The following is an 18539-nucleotide window of genomic DNA, read 5'->3' as shown; positions in this document are numbered from 1 at the left end:
GGGAGGTATGCGCAGGGCCGCCATCAGGAATTTTGGGGCCCCTTGCACAGCTTAAGGCATGGGCCCCCTGAAGCAGAGAACCTAGGGGGGGTGGGGGTGCTGCCGCCTGAAATTGAGAAGCGTGGGGGCTGCCGCAAATTGAGAAGCGGGGGGGCCTTTACAAAAAAAAGAAGAAATAAAGAAGAAAACAAATATATATAAATATATGTAGCCATCCGGGGCCCTGGGGACCTCTGGGCCTTTTAATAAAAAGAAAAAATAAACCTCTGGGCCCTTTAATAATAATAAAAAAAAACATTTATAAAAAATACATAAAAAAAGGGAGGTTGCCAAACCCGGGGGCCCTGGGGACCTCTGGGCCCCTGGGAACCTCTGGGCCTTTTAATAAAAAATAAAAAAATAAACAAAAATAAAAAAATAAACATTTATAAAAAAAATAAAAAAGGGGGGGTTGCCACATGGGGCCCTGGGGACCTCTGAGCCCTTTAATAAAAAAAAATATATATATATATAAAAAAAAATGTAATTTTTTTTATAAAAAAATAAAAAAGGTGGGTTGCCATCCGGGGGCCCTGGAGACCCCTGGGCCCTTTAATAATAATAATAAAATATATATATATATATATATATATATACATATATATATATATTATATATATAAAAATAAAAAATATATAAAAAAAAACATTTTTTTACAAAAAATAAATAAAAAAAAGGGGGGTTGCCATCCGGGGCCCTGGAGACCCCTGGGCCCTTTAATAATAATAATAAAATATATATATATATATATATATATATATATATATATATATATATATATATATATATATATATATATTATATATATAAAAATAAAAAATATATATAAAAAAACATTTTTTTACAAAAAATAAATAAAAAAAAGGGGGGTTGCCGTCCGGGGCCCTGGAGACCTCCGGACCCCTAAAAAAAAAAAAAAAAAAAAAAAAAAAAAAAAAATTTTTTTTTTTTTTTTTAAAGGGGGCCCCCTATTGGGTGGGGCCCCTGGGCTTGAGCCCAGTCAAGGCCAATGGTAAGTCCGGCCCTGGTTATATCACTTTTACAGTGTGAAATTTAAGATATTAAATAATGCTTAAAAATTGTAATCCCTAGAACTGTTGATAAAACAGTAAAAATAGTTCGCCAAATACTGGCCAGCATCTGATACTTTGGGTACAGAGTCTTCAGATAAAACTGCTGGTGGTCCAATATTTAAAGCATTTAATGCTTGACATCTTGATAATATTAATGTTCAATCTTGTCAGCCTGATAAAAGTAAAAATAACTGAAGCCCGTAGGCTACACTTCTTTAGTTTTGCTTACATTGGTCAGATAATACAGATCAGACATTGGAATTTGCAGTTTGTTCTAAATAAACCTTTAAGCTCAAAAGTATTTTGTAAAAATAGGAAAAAACCTTGAGTGCTTTTTTTTGTCTTTTATGGTAGACTTTTACACAGCTTCTTCTTTTTTTTTTAATGTTTAATCAATGTGGCTTTATCATCTATAAACATAGACACGCAACAGTGAAAATAATATTGGGTAGCCTATCAGATTAGTAAATGTTATTAAACGTTATTGAATTGCAAAAACCTATATATAAAACCATATATGAACATTCAGTTTTTCACAAAAATATGTATAAAAATAACTGCTTAAAGTGTTACTAACCCTAGTAATATGAAAATATTTCATTGCTCCCGCAGCGCCCACAGCTTATAAATCTTATTTTTACATTAAAATACTGCCACTATATAACTTTTTGGCTGATCTGTATACCATGGTCACGTGATAAACTGCAGGGTTTGCCTGAGTGCTTAGTGTTCAGGTAGGAGGAGGAGATTTGCCTGTGTCCTCATGCTGTTATGGGAGGCGGATCATTCATGAATCAAGATATGACATCCCTCCCACTCTGTTCTTTTTTAGGTACTGGGCATGGAGGAGGAGGGAGGGACTGGGCTGTCATTCAGGATCTGTATACACACCCAAATGTGTGATGTCAATACCATGTGACCTGAAAAGCTCAGCTCAGCGAGGAAATGTTCTCTCTAGCAATAGAGACTAAACTGATTATGTGCAGCTTTACTACTCTGACTGTTTCTTATCTGGCCTTGCCAAGAGAGACCTGCAGGAGGAGGAGGATCTGTGCATACAGAATCAAATAGCCTTTTTACACAATGCAGGGGATTGACCCCTAAATTCCACAGTGAGTATAACAAGCATTCTATTCTGCATATACAGACAGATTTTACTGTTGTGGTTTTAGTAACACTTAATGGGAACAACAGTCTCCAAAAAGTGTTACTAGCGCCATTGCTAAGTCTTCCTGAGTGAATAAACATATAGTTATTTACTACATAAAATATTTAACTGCAATTATGATTTACATATTATTTTTGTTGTTGTTTCCGGCTCCAAACTGAAAATACCAGAGCCAATCAGATAAATGCAATGTGGCAAAACTTTTCTCCTAAATTAAAATTTTTGCTTATACAGAGAAAAAGATACAATGTGCATCCATTGTAGATGGAACTACGAAGTCTAAGTTAAACTCTACCCCCCCCCCCCCAATTTTTTTTTTTTTAGCTTGGAGTGGAAGTAAGCAGGCTTTGATTTTCTGATGGGGCTTTATTGCTATCCATGACCCCAGTGGGGAGATTCCCCCCCCCCCTATAGCTGTTCCCACCATGAAAGTCCCAGACCTTGATTGCGAAGCAAACTACATCCTGATTCTTCTTAGGGGGCAACTTTCTTTTATGTCACTTTATAGGAGATACTGAAGTGGGTCGGGGGCAGTGAGACCATGGCAAGTCTGCATAAAAGTAAATGGAGAATGCACATCAGCAGAACCCTGGCTATCACACAGCAATATTCCTGTCAGTGTTATAAACAGCAAAAAATATAAGAGAATGTATGTTGATTTGTTGGTTCCACTTTAGCACTAAAGAAGCTCATGGGTCACTAATTATTTTTGGACATTTAGTTAAATTTAACTTAAAAATGTATATTTGAGCTTAAAGATTTACAAATATAAAACAACATATTAGACATTACATACACATAACATGTAAGCATGCACCAATAATATTACATGAAAAACAAATACATGCTTTTAAATTATACCAAATGTACTTACCTTTGGACCCGGTAGTCCATGTGGTCCCTAAAAAAATATAACTGTTAAAATACTAGCTATAATAATAATAATAATAATAATAATAATAGTAAATACAGACAACTATCTGCATATTGATCATGATAAAATATATGAATGTATAATTTTGCCACAAAATATTAAGAGACAATGTTAAAGCCTTACCTTCAGTTTTGCACAGTCATACAGACTCCTTCTCTGTATTGAAATGGCATACTTTAAATTCACTGTGAGCTTCCCATAATGCATAGGGAGATGTAGTAAGTCAGACAGAGCCAACTTCATTGCTTGCCTGGAGAGTGCCCCACTTAATTTATCTTTTTCCACCCCAACCTGACTGTGTTGAGTTCACTTCTTTCTTTCAATCATGGACGCTCATCAACACATATGTGGCCCCGTACACACGACCGAGTTTCTCGACAGAATTCAGCCAGAAACTCGGTTCAGAGCTGAATTCTGCCGAGAAACCCGGCCGTGTGTACACTTTCGGCCGAGGAAGCCGACGAGGACCTCGGCGAGGAAATAGAGAACATGTTCTCTATTTCCTCGTTGTTCTATGGGAGAACTCGGCCCGCCGAGCTCCTCGGCGGCTCCAGGACTGAACACGCCGAGGAACTCGATGTGTTTGGCACGTGGAGTTCCTCGGCCGTGTGTACGGGGCCTGAGTGTCACCTAGGGAGGTTTGCATGCAAATGCAGTCTGCCTAGAAACGTCTAATGCTCTAGACCAGTGATGGTGAATCTTGGCACCCCAGATGTTTTGGAACTACATTTCCCACAATGCTCCACTACACTGCAGAGTGCATGAGCATCATGGGAAATGTAGTTCCAAAACATCTGGGGTGCCAAGGTTCGCCATCACTGTTCTAGACTGACACCCACCAATCAAGGTATTTTTTTTACAGGTGAATCAATCAAGATATTTTAATACAATGCATTTTTATAATGCCCACAACAGCCAGCCTACTGCTTATATCAGGGTTGTGGACTCTGGAGAAGAGTACTAAGGTAGGGTTCTATAATGTTTTCAGGTAGATACCTTGTCCACCAGGCTTGATATCCTGCATAGAGCATGTTGATGACAGGGGGTGAGGTGGCAAGGGAAGGCAGATTAACATTCTAATTTAAGTAAATGTGTGCTTTTATATCATAGCCTATCACCAACCAGTGAAATGGTCATTACCCCGAAACAGTTAAAATATTAAAGGTAATATAATTAACATAAAATACAAAGATATAGCATTGCTTTAAAGTTTAATCTGCAGGAACTAAATCCTGTTAAACAATTTAAATATATAAAATAATATGTAATGCATTTATAATCAACATACCATTGGGCCTGGGGGTCCATGAGCCCCCGGTGGGCCGGGAGGGCCAATGATCTGTAAAAATAATTTGTTTTAAAAGAAAAAAAAATGAAAACTCAGATTACAGGTATTTGAGCCTTGAACATCCTGCAGCAGTAAAATCATTATAAACTGTTCTGTGTGAATGATTAGGATTGCTTTTAGAATCACCTAACTAAGCCATTTCATGGCATGAAAGGTATATTTGCATAATTTAAAAGCTGCTTTAACTATTGCATTGCCATATATACTTAATTGCATAAATGTATCAAGAGAACAGAAAAAATAAATAAAAAACTTAATCCACATTAAAAGCCTTTTGGCAGCAATACACGATTTAGTAATACTGGGATAAAATAACTAACACCTCCAATTCAACAATAATATAGAAGTTTCCTGCTGTTTCCACTACCTGTGTGTTAAACACGTACGCCTACATTTCTTTTTTCACAAAGGATTTATTGAGCTTTTAGTGCAACATACAGCAAACTTTTAGAAGAATGCTCCCATTATCTATATCAAAAAACAGGCACAGAGACAGATAAAGCCTCTTTTCTATAGGCTTTAAAATGCCTACATTTTTGACATATGTGGACACTACAACTCTACAATAAGCAGCCCTTGCAGGCTGAATTTCCAATAAGGTATGTATCAATATCAAGTAGAAAGTTTGGTAGCTACACATTGTAGCAAGAACTCCAATACTTTATTTAACCAATTGTTCCATATAAAAACATCATAGCACCACAGACAGGGAGATTTACATGTTGACGCGTTTCACACTCTAACACCATAACACCACTATAAATAAATGCCTTGTAACGTGTACATCTACCTGGATGTGGTGCTGTGATGTTTTTATCTGGAACTATTGGTTAATTAAAGTATTGGGGTTCTTACTACAATTTGTGGTTACCCACCTTTCTACTTAAAGCTTTCCTCTGTTGTGAGCCAAGCCGGAACCTCCATGCAAGATATTTGATTTTTTTGGGGGGGCAGATCGACCTGGAGTGGTGCTTTTACTTTTTTTTGTATGTATCAATATTAAGAGGGTAGGAAATATAGAGACATTTTTGGTGTCATATAGCATACTTGCAGATTATCTGCAGAGAAAGCTCCACTTGGACATGCTCTTCTAAAAATGAACAGATGAATTTCCTACCTAAAGATCATTTAGTCTGATATGGTTCTGGTAGGATGGAAGATGCAGTCATCTCAAAGCTGTATCAGCATGTGTTTAAGCATACCTCACAGATTGCCCTCATGTGGAGGAGATGCCTATCTTTTGGAACCAAATCGCTCTATCCCTATCTCCTTCTCAGCTGTCCCTCACTTTGGACAGATGTGTAGCTATGGTTTGGGGTGCTCCCGACTGCCCAGAAACATGTAGCCACTCCCCCTCCACTCCCTGTCATCATCCAGCCGAGAGAGGTGCTGTTTGGAGCCACAGCCATCTTGCTAATTCTGGAAGCTGCTGTTGCTTATGTTCCAGCCTGAAGCCCGACAGCTGTACTTCTTTTAAGAACTTTGCTTCATCTAGCCACATGCCTGTAGAACTCTGGAGTTCTATACGTATGGTTTAATGACAATCCGTGATCCACTTTTATCTAGTGAGTACATTTTTATTGTCTTTTATACTTTTTTAAAATAAATCGCTACATCTAGATGGAGACGTCCCCTTGTGTTTAGTTTTTTTATAGTAAACTTTGTTGCTGGGGTGAATTTTCGCCATAAGCTGCAATTATGCACTTTGCAAGAGAATTTGCCCCAGAAATTAGTAAATGTGTTGAAGTGTCACTTATCAAATAATACACAATGACATATTTTTTCCTGTTCTACTAAGAAAACGTAAAAAAAAAGTTGTGGCTTAAATTGAGTTTTGATTATATGTGACTAATAACTAAAGTGGAAGAAAAGCTTTATACTAACTATTCTTAGCAATAACCCCACCCCCTCCTCCTACTGTAACTATCCTGCATACCCTGTGTAAAAAGGATATGTGTGCTTCCTTGTTAACCAGTCTGGTACAGGCACATGATCCTGCAACTCCGGCTTCCATGTTTAAGGGAGTGCTCAACAACAGCTGTGAATTTGTCGTGACGTCACCCATAGGCTCCCATAGCGCAGCCATTGCCAACGCTCTCTCCTCTCCCCTAGAGCAGCCCTTCATTGACATAAAGTAGCTGGAGCTGCAGGACCACATTAACAGACCACAGCAGATTAAAAAGAGAGACCTTTTTTTTTTAACACAGGGTATGCAGAATAGGTAGGAGAGGAGAGGGAATGTTTTTAAGAACAGTTAGTGTTAGGCCCCGTACACACGACCAAGTTTCTCGGCAGAATTCAGCCAGAAACTCGATCGGAGCTGAATTCTGCCGAGAAACCCGGCGTGTGTACACTTTCGGCCGAGGAAGCCGACGAGTTCCTCGGCGAGCCAAATAGAGAACATGTTCTCTATTTCCTCGTTGTTCAATGAGGAAAGTTGGCTCGCCGAGATCCTCTGTGGCGTCACAAGGAACTCGACGAGCAAAACGATGTGTTTTGCCCGTCGAGTTCCTCGGACGTGTGTACGGGGCCTTAGACTATTCTTTCACTTTCCTATTTCATATCTTAATTGCCTTTCTGTAATATGTTTACAGGAAAACATTACTGAACTATACAAATAACAAACAATAATTATAAGACTGTTATAAGACTGGCTTAAGGCTTAAGAAGTCAATGCTATGTAAAATTAAGGTGTACATTTTTGTTTTTCCTTTTAACTAATTTTTGATGAATTTATAAATGTTTAAAATGGCAAATAGTTGAAAAATACAGCACTAAACATTGTAATTTTTATGAAAATCTAAATTTAGAATGCAGGTTTGACTGGTCTTAGTGAATTAAAGGATGCAGGCTTTGAATTACAAATAGTCCACCATAATGATTTTTTTGAGTTCTAGAGCATTAGTAAATTCAGATGTGTATGTTCCCAACTGAGTGTTTGAGTAGTCCCATGAATGTCAGTAATACACAGTATGAATTCACCAGTTATCTGTTGAGGAAAACTTCAGCTTTAGTACAGCGGGCCATAACAATATACACCATTTAGATGTTATCACAGTCAGAGAATAGTACGTCTTTCTACAAAATTTGTTGTTCTACTCACAGAAGCTCCATGAGGCCCAGATGCACCATGATCTCCTTTTTCTCCCTTTAGCCCATTTGCACCCTAGAAAATACGTAATATTTGCAAATCATATTGTGTTTTTAAAAGTGAAAAAGAAATGTGTGCTATACTAAGATCCATGCAACCATCTTCTGTTCTTTTTCAGTGCTCAGTAGGCCTGGCAGGGCTTAGAATCAGAGTTCAAATCTAAACCCAATTACTAAAATCTCATATAAGGCTTCATTTACATGGCTGTAAAAAAACATATATACAAATATATACAAGTGTTTTTTAATTATGGATCTGAATGCAGCTGCATGGTTTTCAATTGAGCCATATGCACAGGTGCGTAAACATGAGCTGCTTTCAGATCTGTAACACAGAATACAAAAATCTGCATCTAAGAATATATCCTTTATGCGCTTATGCATATAAACACACGTATACGCATTTGTAAGCACGTAAATGAAGCCTAAACAAAGGTGAAAAATAAATTATCATTATATACGGATACACGTATGTACGTGTCTTTATGTGTTTAAACGCATCTATACGCAAGTAATTTACTGCTAATTTTCTCCTAGAAAACACATGTGTAATAACATCAGTAACATTTTTACGGCCGTGTGAATGAGGCCTCAGTTGTAACATGTTAATGTAATTTTGAAAATGTTTTACTTTGGATAATCACCTTTCATGAAAAATATCCAATAACCCTGGCATGAAAGTCCATGGTTGGGCACTTTCATACAGCAGAGATACGGGGAGAAGCACCAAGTCACAAAATGTACAAATAGTGTCAATTTATATTTATATATATTGCCCCTTATGGCCATCTCTGGGCATGTGTGTCTTAATTAATTACTAGTAATGAAAGAGATGTTAAGAGAAGTAAGACTTTGTTGGCTAGGATAAGAAACACTGAATCATCTTTCCTTTTTCTTGTTTGGTGGTCTTTATGGTTAAAAAGTGGCTCTGCATAAACAAAATAGACTGCATCCTGCCCCCAATAGCAATTTCGAACAGTAGATATTATTTAAAAAAATGATATGGCACAGGTAACTGGGCTTGCAAGGATGCTCTCATTCACATGTGCTTATGCCAGCATAATGTATTTTTGGTCACAGAGGGCAACAAAATATTACGGTATATTATGGTGGCATAACCATGAAATCTGGCCCTACAGTATGTATATCTAAAATTGCTAAAAATCTTCTTTAAATAAAAGGACACAGTCCTCTTATTATTGAACTTGTTGATAGTAAAAATGCAATTTCATTCCAAAATGTAATGTAAATATCTAACATGCGGGCAGAATTAGGAAATCATTGACCCTGTCTATTTGTGACTACTGTCGCTTGCCAAAGCATGGTATTTAAGAACATCCATCACTTAGGGGATCCTAAATTACAGTCTAAACAAGTACCAAATCCAGTTACTATGTAATGCACAATCCTCATAAAATGAAAGCAAACTAAACACAAACTTTCCTTTATCTTCCCTGACAAAGCTTACATGAGAGTGGCAACTCTTCTCTGAATTCAGGAGCAGTGCAGCATTGTTGCCACACCATCACAGGAAGCTGTATTAGGTGAATTACACTGCTAGGCTCAATAGGTATTTGTGGGACTTTACAGGAGTACTGGGAGAAAATTGTAACTACATAAATACTTATAAATAGTTTTAAATTTTTTTTATATGAAGGCCAATATCTCTACTTTAAGATACAACCACAGAGCACTATCAACTACTTTGGCTAAGATTGTATACAATTTAAATTTGTGTATACCGTATTTGTTTGCATATAAACACTTCTGTACAATAGCTAAGAAATTCTCAAAGACAATAATTTTCAGAAAACTTTGAAACCTTTGGTTTAGTCAACTGAAATTGGGTGACAACAGAGCTGGTTGTTAGCACTTACTGGTAATCCAGGAAGGCCAATTCCTCCTTTCTCTCCCGCTATACCAGACTCTCCACGATCTCCTTTGGAACCTTTAGGGCCCTGTTCAATGCAATAGAAACTTAATTACCAGTTAAGAAAACGTACAGGTTATGCAAGTACTCTTTTTACAAGATGGATAGCATGCAGCTCTGTGGATTCTAGAGATAAAAAAAAGAGGTCATGATTTAGTGAACTAGAATACTGGGTACTCACTGATAGTATTGCTGATTTATCTGCTGCCATAGTAATGTGTATCTTTTCATATCCAAATGATATACTGTTGTGAACTAAGTAGAAGTCTCTTGTGGAGGCAAACATGGTGAAAGCAGTGGATTTAACTAAAAAAATAAGTGTTTAGTGCATCCACCATGTCTTGGCTGGTCAATCAGGGTACAGTATAGGACGAATATTAGTAACAGAAGTTAAAATCAAAGACTGTATTCAAAATCAAAGCAACATCATTATCCTGCTGTCCTGTTGACTCCTATTACAATGCTGCACAAGACTGAGGGCAGAAAGCTCATATTCAACATTTCTTTTGTTCTAAAGCCATATACGGTAAAGAAAAGTAGGATCCTTTGTTGCAAACATTCATGTTGTAACAAAGCTTGGAGAACCAGCAAATGGGAGAAAACAATGGCTACCATATGAACAGCTGCACAGATAATCCCACTGTACCAGCAGAGATGGGATCTCTCCTTCTCTAGTTCTGTTAAAAGAAGGAATTGAAACTTGCAGTGAACATCTCTCCCACCACATCCTCTGTGTGGGGTGCATAGAAACTACTCCTGCATGTTCCTCATAACAGAAAAGTGTAAGCCACCACACCCATCCTTCCATTAAATGGTAATCTTTATTATGGTATAGGAGTTAAACCAGGACAAGCAAACACTTTGCATTGCATTGTTATTGCCTTAAAAACATTTGCAAATAATGTTACATCTTTACAACAATGTGCAAAGACATTGTAACAAAAAAATATCCCTGCCATCTAAAGAGGAACTATCAAAAGAGTTAAGGGTAGGGTTTGAAGCCACTGATATTGTGTTACAGCTGGGGAGGTTCACTGTCTCTATTGTCCTGGTGACCATTGTCATTAGGGTAAAATCTTCCAATAGGGATGCCTCTTCTGGAGATAATTATCTAAGAGGGGATTTCCCCTCCTTTGGAGAGATTTTGTATCACTTTCTGTTTTTCCGACAGGAAATAAGGGACAATCTTCCCATGGTAAAAAGACAAAAAAAAGGGTCTAATAACTTTCTTCGAGCACATATAAAATAGTTGTAGAAACAAACTAAAGAGACTTGCAGGACTATAAATTTGGTTAAGTTCATGGATAAGTGTACAGAAGACCATTCTTTGGACAGGGGTTGATGTCATTGATATTGTGTTACCACTGGGGAGGTTCACTGTCTCTATTTCTCCTGGTTACCATTATCATTAAGGAAAAATCTTCCAATGGTGATGCCTCTTCTGGACATAACTATCTAAGAGGGGATTTTTTTTGTCACTTCCTGTTTTTCCGACAGGAACTTAGGGTCAATTTTCCCATGGTAAAACAACAAAAAAAGGTTCCAATAACTTTCTTCCACCACATAGAAAATAGCTGCAGGATTATAATTTTGGTTAAGTACAGCATTGGAGTAATCATAAATGAAAGCTTTCTCTAAAAATTCTCGCATATCATCAAAGGAATGTGACTCAGGCCTCGTACACACGACCAGTTTCCTCGGCAGAATTCAGCTTCCGACCGAGTTTCTGGCTGAATTCTGCCGAGGAAACTGGCCGTGTGTACACTTTCGGCCGAGGAAGCCGACGAGGAGCTCGGCGAGGAAATAGAGAACATGTTCTCTATTTCCTCGTTGTTCTATGGGAGAACTCATCCCGCCAAGCTCCTCGGCGGTTTCAGTGCTGAACTGGCCGAGGAACTCGATGTGTTTGGCACGTCGAGTTCCTCGGCCGTGTGTACGAGGCTTAAGTCGTATCAAAAAATTGACAGCTCCCACAGTTCTATTAACCCACCCACTCTGGAAGACTACAGAGGTGGGGGTTGGGGAACACAGACAAAAGAAAGATTCCTACTAAGAGAAAAGGCATCGGCACAAAAGACACATCCTACTGATTCTAAGCCGCGTCCCTTGTGCTGATTTAATGTTTTTTTTATCTTGGCTGCATTTAGGCTTTCAATTTGTACCTCAGAGATCTAGATTAGCTGTGCTACTGGTATATAATATTATAGTTTTGTTTTATTTTTCAAGTGAATACAACATACAGGTCTTATTATAGTATAGAAGTTTGATTTCTGACTGTTCTTCATGTAGGGTGTATATATCCTATGTCACAAAGAATTATACTTGTTTTTTCAGCGGCAGGGAGTCAAGCCAAGCAGCAGGTATATTTATTTTGGTAAATGTAACATTGTTTGCAAGCACTTTTTAATGCCAATAAGGTCTTGCTATATCAAAAGAAGTTTTTTTACACAGAGATCACAATAAAGATGACTGTATAATAGAAGGACTGCAATGGTGGCTTACAGTAAAAATAATAATAAAAAACACCATATTTACAATATGATATTTTTGTTTCCAATATTTTTTTTTAGTTTTAGAAAAAAAAAAAAAAAGGGTATACAAAAGAAAGAGGGGAAGGGGAAAAACAATCATAGTCACAATATGATATTTTTTATGAAATACTTAACAAGAATCTTGCAAGTCTGTAGGGATGCTAGTAAAATGTTTCCCATTACAAGATTGAAACTGAGGTTGTAATTTTGACAGAAGCACAACCACTTAAAACTAACTTTCAGCAAGTCTCAATATCTACAGAACAGAATCAGGTAAGAATCAGTGAAGTCCGCTAAAATCCTTACAATGATATTATGATAATGGTTTTCTACTTAGACTAGAATTTGCCAGCCATTCCTAAATTTAGCTAACTTATTGGTAGTCACATTTTTTCCCTAGTAATGTTGGCCAGATTTAGTAGTAGTTGAGGATACTTTAAAAGCATTCATGAATTTAAATTTTACACCTCGAGTAATGTGTAAAACCACTGTATGGAGATGAAGTTCATATATTAGCTTTATATGAATCACGGCATGGTTTCATTATCTTTAGTTGCCACAGTAGTTTAAATAGTCAGTAACAGATTGTAAATAACACACAGCATTAAATGATGAAAGTGATTTTAAATTGAAAAAATTACTTTGATATTTGTGTATGCCTGTAAATTCTAAACTTAACTTTAAGATCTTATAGTCATACAAAATTAATAAGCATACCGTTTATTTTTTATCAAGTGTGACAAGCTACATTTAGCATATTTAAAATGATTAATTCTCCTCTGAATCAATGTACTACCCAAAGCCTATAATGTATTCCTCTCATAAATGTAATTGCAATTAATGTACAAACCATATATAACTGCCCATTAGATAATACTGTTAAAGCAATGTTTACATGGGACAGGTACTTAAGATTCCATCATCATTTAATACTGTTACTTAGCAATAGCAGTGCAATCAAAAGCCTTGGATAGAACAAGAAGATACTGAGGCAGAATGGGAAGAATAAAATGATCTTTGTGAGTACCAGTGTTAAGAAAAGTATACCAAGATGAAAATGACAATCTTGAAGAAGTAAACAAGAAAAAATTACAATGACTGAAAATGAGAACAAAATAATGGCTCTATTCATGGGAATCGATTCTAACGGTGACTGTAAACCCCTTGTATCAGTTAATTGCCCATCTTCCATCTACAAAGCTTTACTGCATTCAGACTGTGTAATTTCTGCACTTTTACAGTGGAGCTCCCACATTCATTTTGTGGAGATCACAGATATGCAATAAAATGCAAACCCCTGTGGAATCAAAAGGAACTTTATAATGTTCAAAACAGTAATTGTTGATGCTGGATTCGGCAAGTATAACTAATACCAACCTTTCTTGTGATGTTAAGCATAGCACCAGCCCTGCCAATCAACTCTAGAAGTTGTGACTGGTCTGCCGGAGTGACCCAAGATTTGCTGCTAAGTCTGACACTGTATTGTGCTCTCCAACCAAAAACTGGTGATATATTTTTTGTAAAAACACCTATAGGCCTTACTCACTGACATGCCAAATAACTCTCTATAGTGCTCACATCCACCAATTTATTTATAAATTTCACCCACCAGCTCTAAATCAGAGTCAACCTTTTCTAATTGGTAGCTGTTGACAACAGACAATTTTGCACACATTTCAAAATGAAGTAGCAGTTTCCCTGTGTGACAGACATTTTATGGATGTTTACATTCAATTCTAAAATTATTATGAATTAAAGCTGAAACATGCTATATGGATAATCAAATTAACACATATATGATTTAACCAGTTGCCGACCGCCGCATGTATATGTACGTCCACAGAATGGCACGTACAGGCATATGGGCGTACATGTACGTCCCCGCCTTTCCGCGGATCGGGACCCCCTCCCGCTACATGCGGTGGTCGGAAACCCGCGGGGAGCGATCCGGGACGAGGGCATGGCTATTAGTTTCTAGCCGCCCCCTCGCGATCGCACCCCAGAGCTGAAGAACGGGGAGAGCCGTATGTAAACACGGCTTCCCTGTGCTTCACTGTGGCGGCTACATCGATCGAGTCATCCCTTTTATAGGGAGACTCGATCGATGACGTCAGACCTACAGCCACACCCCCCTACAGTTGTAAACACACACTAGGTGAAGCCTAACTCCTTCAGCGCCCCCTGTGGTTAACTCCCAAACTGCAACTGTCATTTTCACAATAAACAATGCAATTTAAATGCATTTTTTGCTGTGAAAATGACAATGGTCCCAAAAATGTGTTAAAATTGTCCGAAGTGTCCGCCATAATGTCGCAGTCACGAAAAATAATCGCTGATCGCCGCCATTAGTAGTAAAAAAAAAAATTAATAAAAATGCAATAAAAATATCCCCTATTTTGTAAACGCTATAAATTTTGCGCAAACCAATCGATAAACGCTTATTGAGATTTTTTTTACCAAAAATATGTAGAAGAATACGTATCGGCTTAAACTGAGGAAAATAATAATGTTATATATGTTTTTGGGGGATATTTATTACAGCAAAAAGTAAAAAATATTGCATTTTTTCAAAATTGTCGCTCTATTTTTGTTGATAGCGCAAAAAATAAAAACCGCAGAGGTGATCAAATACCACCAAAAGAAAGCTCTATTTGTGGGGAAAAAAGGACGCCAATTTTGTTTGGGAGCCACGTCGCACGACCGCGCAATTGTCTGTTAAAGCGAAGCAGTGCCGAATCGCAAAACCTGGCTTGGGCATTTAGCTGCCTAAAGGTCCGGGGCTTAACCGGTTAGGGGGCTAAATAGGATTTTGTATATACGTTTTTTTTTCATGTTGTTCAACAAAAGTTTAAATACTTTTTTTCACTTTTTAAGTGTTTACCATTTGAAGCCAGCAGGCGAAGCTCTAGGAACTTTTTCACATGCTAACCCCTATAACTTTGCTGGATAATAAGCCTAAGCTTTTATAGAGCAGATTGAAAATAAAATGACATACAATGTTGATTGAGTCAGAACAGACCCTCATTTCTGTGTGAATTTTCATATAGAAAAAGATAATCACAAAGAGAGCAGCTATGACGGACTTACAAAAAGAGACTATTCTGAAAAAAACAGTGCCATGAACTGCTAAATTAAAAGTTACATGTTTATTTGTGAAATTAAGTTTTTCTAAACAATTTGAAAAATATCTAAATGCAAAACTTTTTTTATTTCAGATAGAGTAGGGAAGGGTTAAAACCCCTGCCAGGTGTTTAATGCTTTCTGTGTCCCCATTAGAGAGACTTACCTTAAGGGGGCGTGGCCTGGAGCAGCATGTGAGCAGACGTCTTTCCTAGCAGCTCCAAGGTCCCTCTGAACAATCCTGTGCCATCCTGCTCTCCTGCCCCTCTAAACCGGCTACAAACCTTACAGTTCCCTTGGGGAAGACCCTGGGATACTTTTCTGAGGAATCTGGTGGATGGGAAAGTGCAAGAAGCAGCCCGCGGTCAGGATGAACATCACCACGCGCTCCGGATGGCCACCGCACCACCGCGCCACTCTCCTCTCTTGCATCCATGCTGGAGCTCTTTGCTGAGGACCCTGAGCCATCTCTTCCACCCTCTCCTGGGACCTCCACCACGCCAGCGCTGCCCGCCCCTGCATCTCCTAGCGAGGATGGCCTGGAACCGGAGCCCACGCTGCTGGAGGTCCTCAAAATCATTAAGGTAAACCACTCAGATACTATGGGGAAAGTGGAGGAACTTAAGCTGGACATTACAATAATGCTCCAGGATATGCATAAAGTGCGGGACAGGGTCTCAGAAACGGAGCGCCGCATCAGTGATCTGGAGGACACTGTGGGCCCGGCCCTTCCTACCCTTAAGGCTAAGAGAGACTTACCCTGAAAGTAAATCTCTAAAATGGGACACAGATGAAAAAAATCCTGATAGGGCTTTAATCATTTCCTATTCTATACAAAAAATGTATATTTGCTTTAGATATACTTTAAAGTATTACTAAAGGCAAAACTTTTTTTTGAGCTTTGGATAGAGTGAAGAGGGATTAGAATGCTTGTCAGTTTTTATTGCGGTTTGTGTCCCCATTGGGGAGATCCCCCTCTCTATTTGTCCTTGTTACCATGATCATTGAAAGTGAAAGTAAAGGAACACTTCACATTTTGGGCTGTCCCTAGAAAAGTAATAGAGAGGAAATCTTCCAAAGGGGACACTAGTTTTCGTGACCTGGGGGTCCCCAAGGAATTCCCTTAATTTGCAGTGATTTCTTTTCACTTCCTGTTTCGCTATGGGACAGGAAGTAAAGGTAAATCTTCCCATTGGGACACAGATGGTGAAAAAAATCGGACAGGGTTTATAACGCTCCCTTGCTCTATCCAAAATTAAAAAAGGTTCTACTTTAAGTATTAGTAAAAAAAAAAAAAAAAAAATATTAAAATTAAGATTGACCTAAAAGCATTATTATGCTTTTCTGCTTTTATGTTTCCTATTGAGATAAGCACAAGTGCATTAGGTTTTTAAATTAATGTTTCAAACTGCCATCTTTCATTTGTCACATTGGCCAGTTGTCTGTCTACTGCCAGGGGAGATCTGTCCGGAAGGTCGCATTAGTAACATCTCTACAAAATCTTATCTCTTGAGAATTCCTATAACTTATAAGCCCATGTAAAGTGGCAGTCTAATAGGAACAGCAACACATGATCCATTGCTTTTTAACATAATGAAAAGCATGGACGGGAAGCAAAACACAGAATTATCTTTTGTAAAAAAAATACATTTTATGTACACTAAATGAAATAACAATTACTTGTTTTCTTCTTCAGATGTTTGACTATGAATAGAGCCTAAATATAGTTTCTAAATGATATGGTATATGGTGTTATGGTATGATATACATCTAGTCCTATTCCACCAACTTTACTGCCCTGTCAGCTTTCATCTGCTGTCAAGCAAAAGCAGCTGCATGAAGTCATGCTATTGCCATGTAGAAAGTAATACTCTAGTGATAACCTTTAACAGATGAGGGACAATTAAATATTAACACGGTAGTATTAGGACATTAGTGTTCAATAATGAAAGAACCTCTAGATAGTGACAAGGTGATGTTAGGACACTAATGTTCAGAAAATAAAACATTTAGAAAGTGATATGGTGATATTAGGAAATTAATGAGCATCCAGACCAGCCTTTCTCAACCAGGGTTCCATGAAATCCTGGGCTTCCTCCAGAAGTTGCTGAGGTTTCCTTGAGATACTCTACTTTCAAGGAACCCCTAGAAAGCTCTGGGGGAGGTCCAGAGGTTGATTATAAGGTAAACATTAATCAGGAGGAAGCCCAGAGGATGATTGTTAAGTAAACCCTATGTTTTACACATTTATTTAAAATGCTCTACATCCTACTGATCATGCTACTGTACCATGAGCTGTAGATCTAATAATTTAAGTGAGTTTTCCCAGAGATCCAGGTCTATTTCAGAGGTTCCCTTGTGGAAAAGGCTGAGAAAGGCTGATCTAAGCAATGACGTGGTAGTATTAGGATCCTGTTGTCCAAAAATTAAAGATCATCTAGATAGTTATAAAGTAGTATTAGGAAACTAATGTTCAGAAATAAAAACACCTAGACAATGAAATGATAGTATTAGGACACTAATGTTCAGAAATGTAACATCTAGACAATCATGTGGTAGTATTAGGACACTAATGTTCAAAAATTAAGGTTTTTCTATGTTCAAAAATGGCTGCTGCATTGAGATGCCAGTAAACCACAGTTCACACTGTGAATGCACTGCGCATTCCTGTGCAATTCACATGCGACTCAGTGCGGTGCAGTTTGAGCCCATTTATTTAGAAATGTACTGCAACCAGATTGCATGATATTTTTGTACCATGCGATCCAATGCAGAAAAATGCACTGCAATTGCGTTCTATGTTTAGCGTGTCATTATCTTAACATTGACACCTGCTGCAGATCACATCTGCAGTGTGTTTTACCGCAGTTCGGGAAATGTGCACAGAACACAGATTTTCATCACTGCGTTCCAGTGTGAACCTAGGCTAAATAACTTTTGGACTATATAATAATTATGTAAACAACATTTATATATTATTTTAGACTTGCAAGATTGTCATTCATTTCAAGATTACTTATTTCTGAACATTAATGTCCATTTTAGTATTATTTAATATTAACCACCCCCTACACATTGAAATTTTGAGTGATAAATTACTGCAAACATTACCTGCTCCCCATCAACTCCTGGAGGACCAATAGGGCCTCCCTCTCCCTGTAGAAACAATGTAAGTTACCATGAGCTAAGTTCAATGGCAGATATTGATTGAAACCACCACACCATATTTAGGTGCTATGGCTTTCT

At 37.8% G+C, this 18539-nt stretch overlaps 1 protein-coding gene across 5 annotated transcripts in view; it reads right to left on the bottom strand.

The window, feature by feature from the left end:
• COL25A1 (collagen type XXV alpha 1 chain) overlaps window positions 1-18539 on the bottom strand; it is a 588595-nt gene that overhangs the window by 39638 nt on the left and 530418 nt on the right. For all 5 annotated transcript variants that reach the window (XM_040329411.1, XM_040329395.1, XM_040329418.1 and 2 more), the window contains exons 26-30: window positions 18405-18449; window positions 9590-9670; window positions 7666-7728; window positions 4503-4553; window positions 3155-3181 (exon numbers count right to left, since the gene is read on the bottom strand). In XM_040329411.1, coding sequence (XP_040185345.1) covers window positions 3155-3181; window positions 4503-4553; window positions 7666-7728; window positions 9590-9670; window positions 18405-18449 — 267 coding nt within the window. The remainder of the gene's footprint in view (window positions 1-3154; window positions 3182-4502; window positions 4554-7665; window positions 7729-9589; window positions 9671-18404; window positions 18450-18539) is intronic.

Source organism: Rana temporaria, chromosome 1 (genome assembly GCF_905171775.1).
Source record: "Rana temporaria chromosome 1, aRanTem1.1, whole genome shotgun sequence".
Classification (NCBI taxonomy): Eukaryota; Metazoa; Chordata; class Amphibia; order Anura; family Ranidae; genus Rana; species Rana temporaria.
This window is presented reverse-complemented; position numbering and strand designations above follow the sequence as displayed.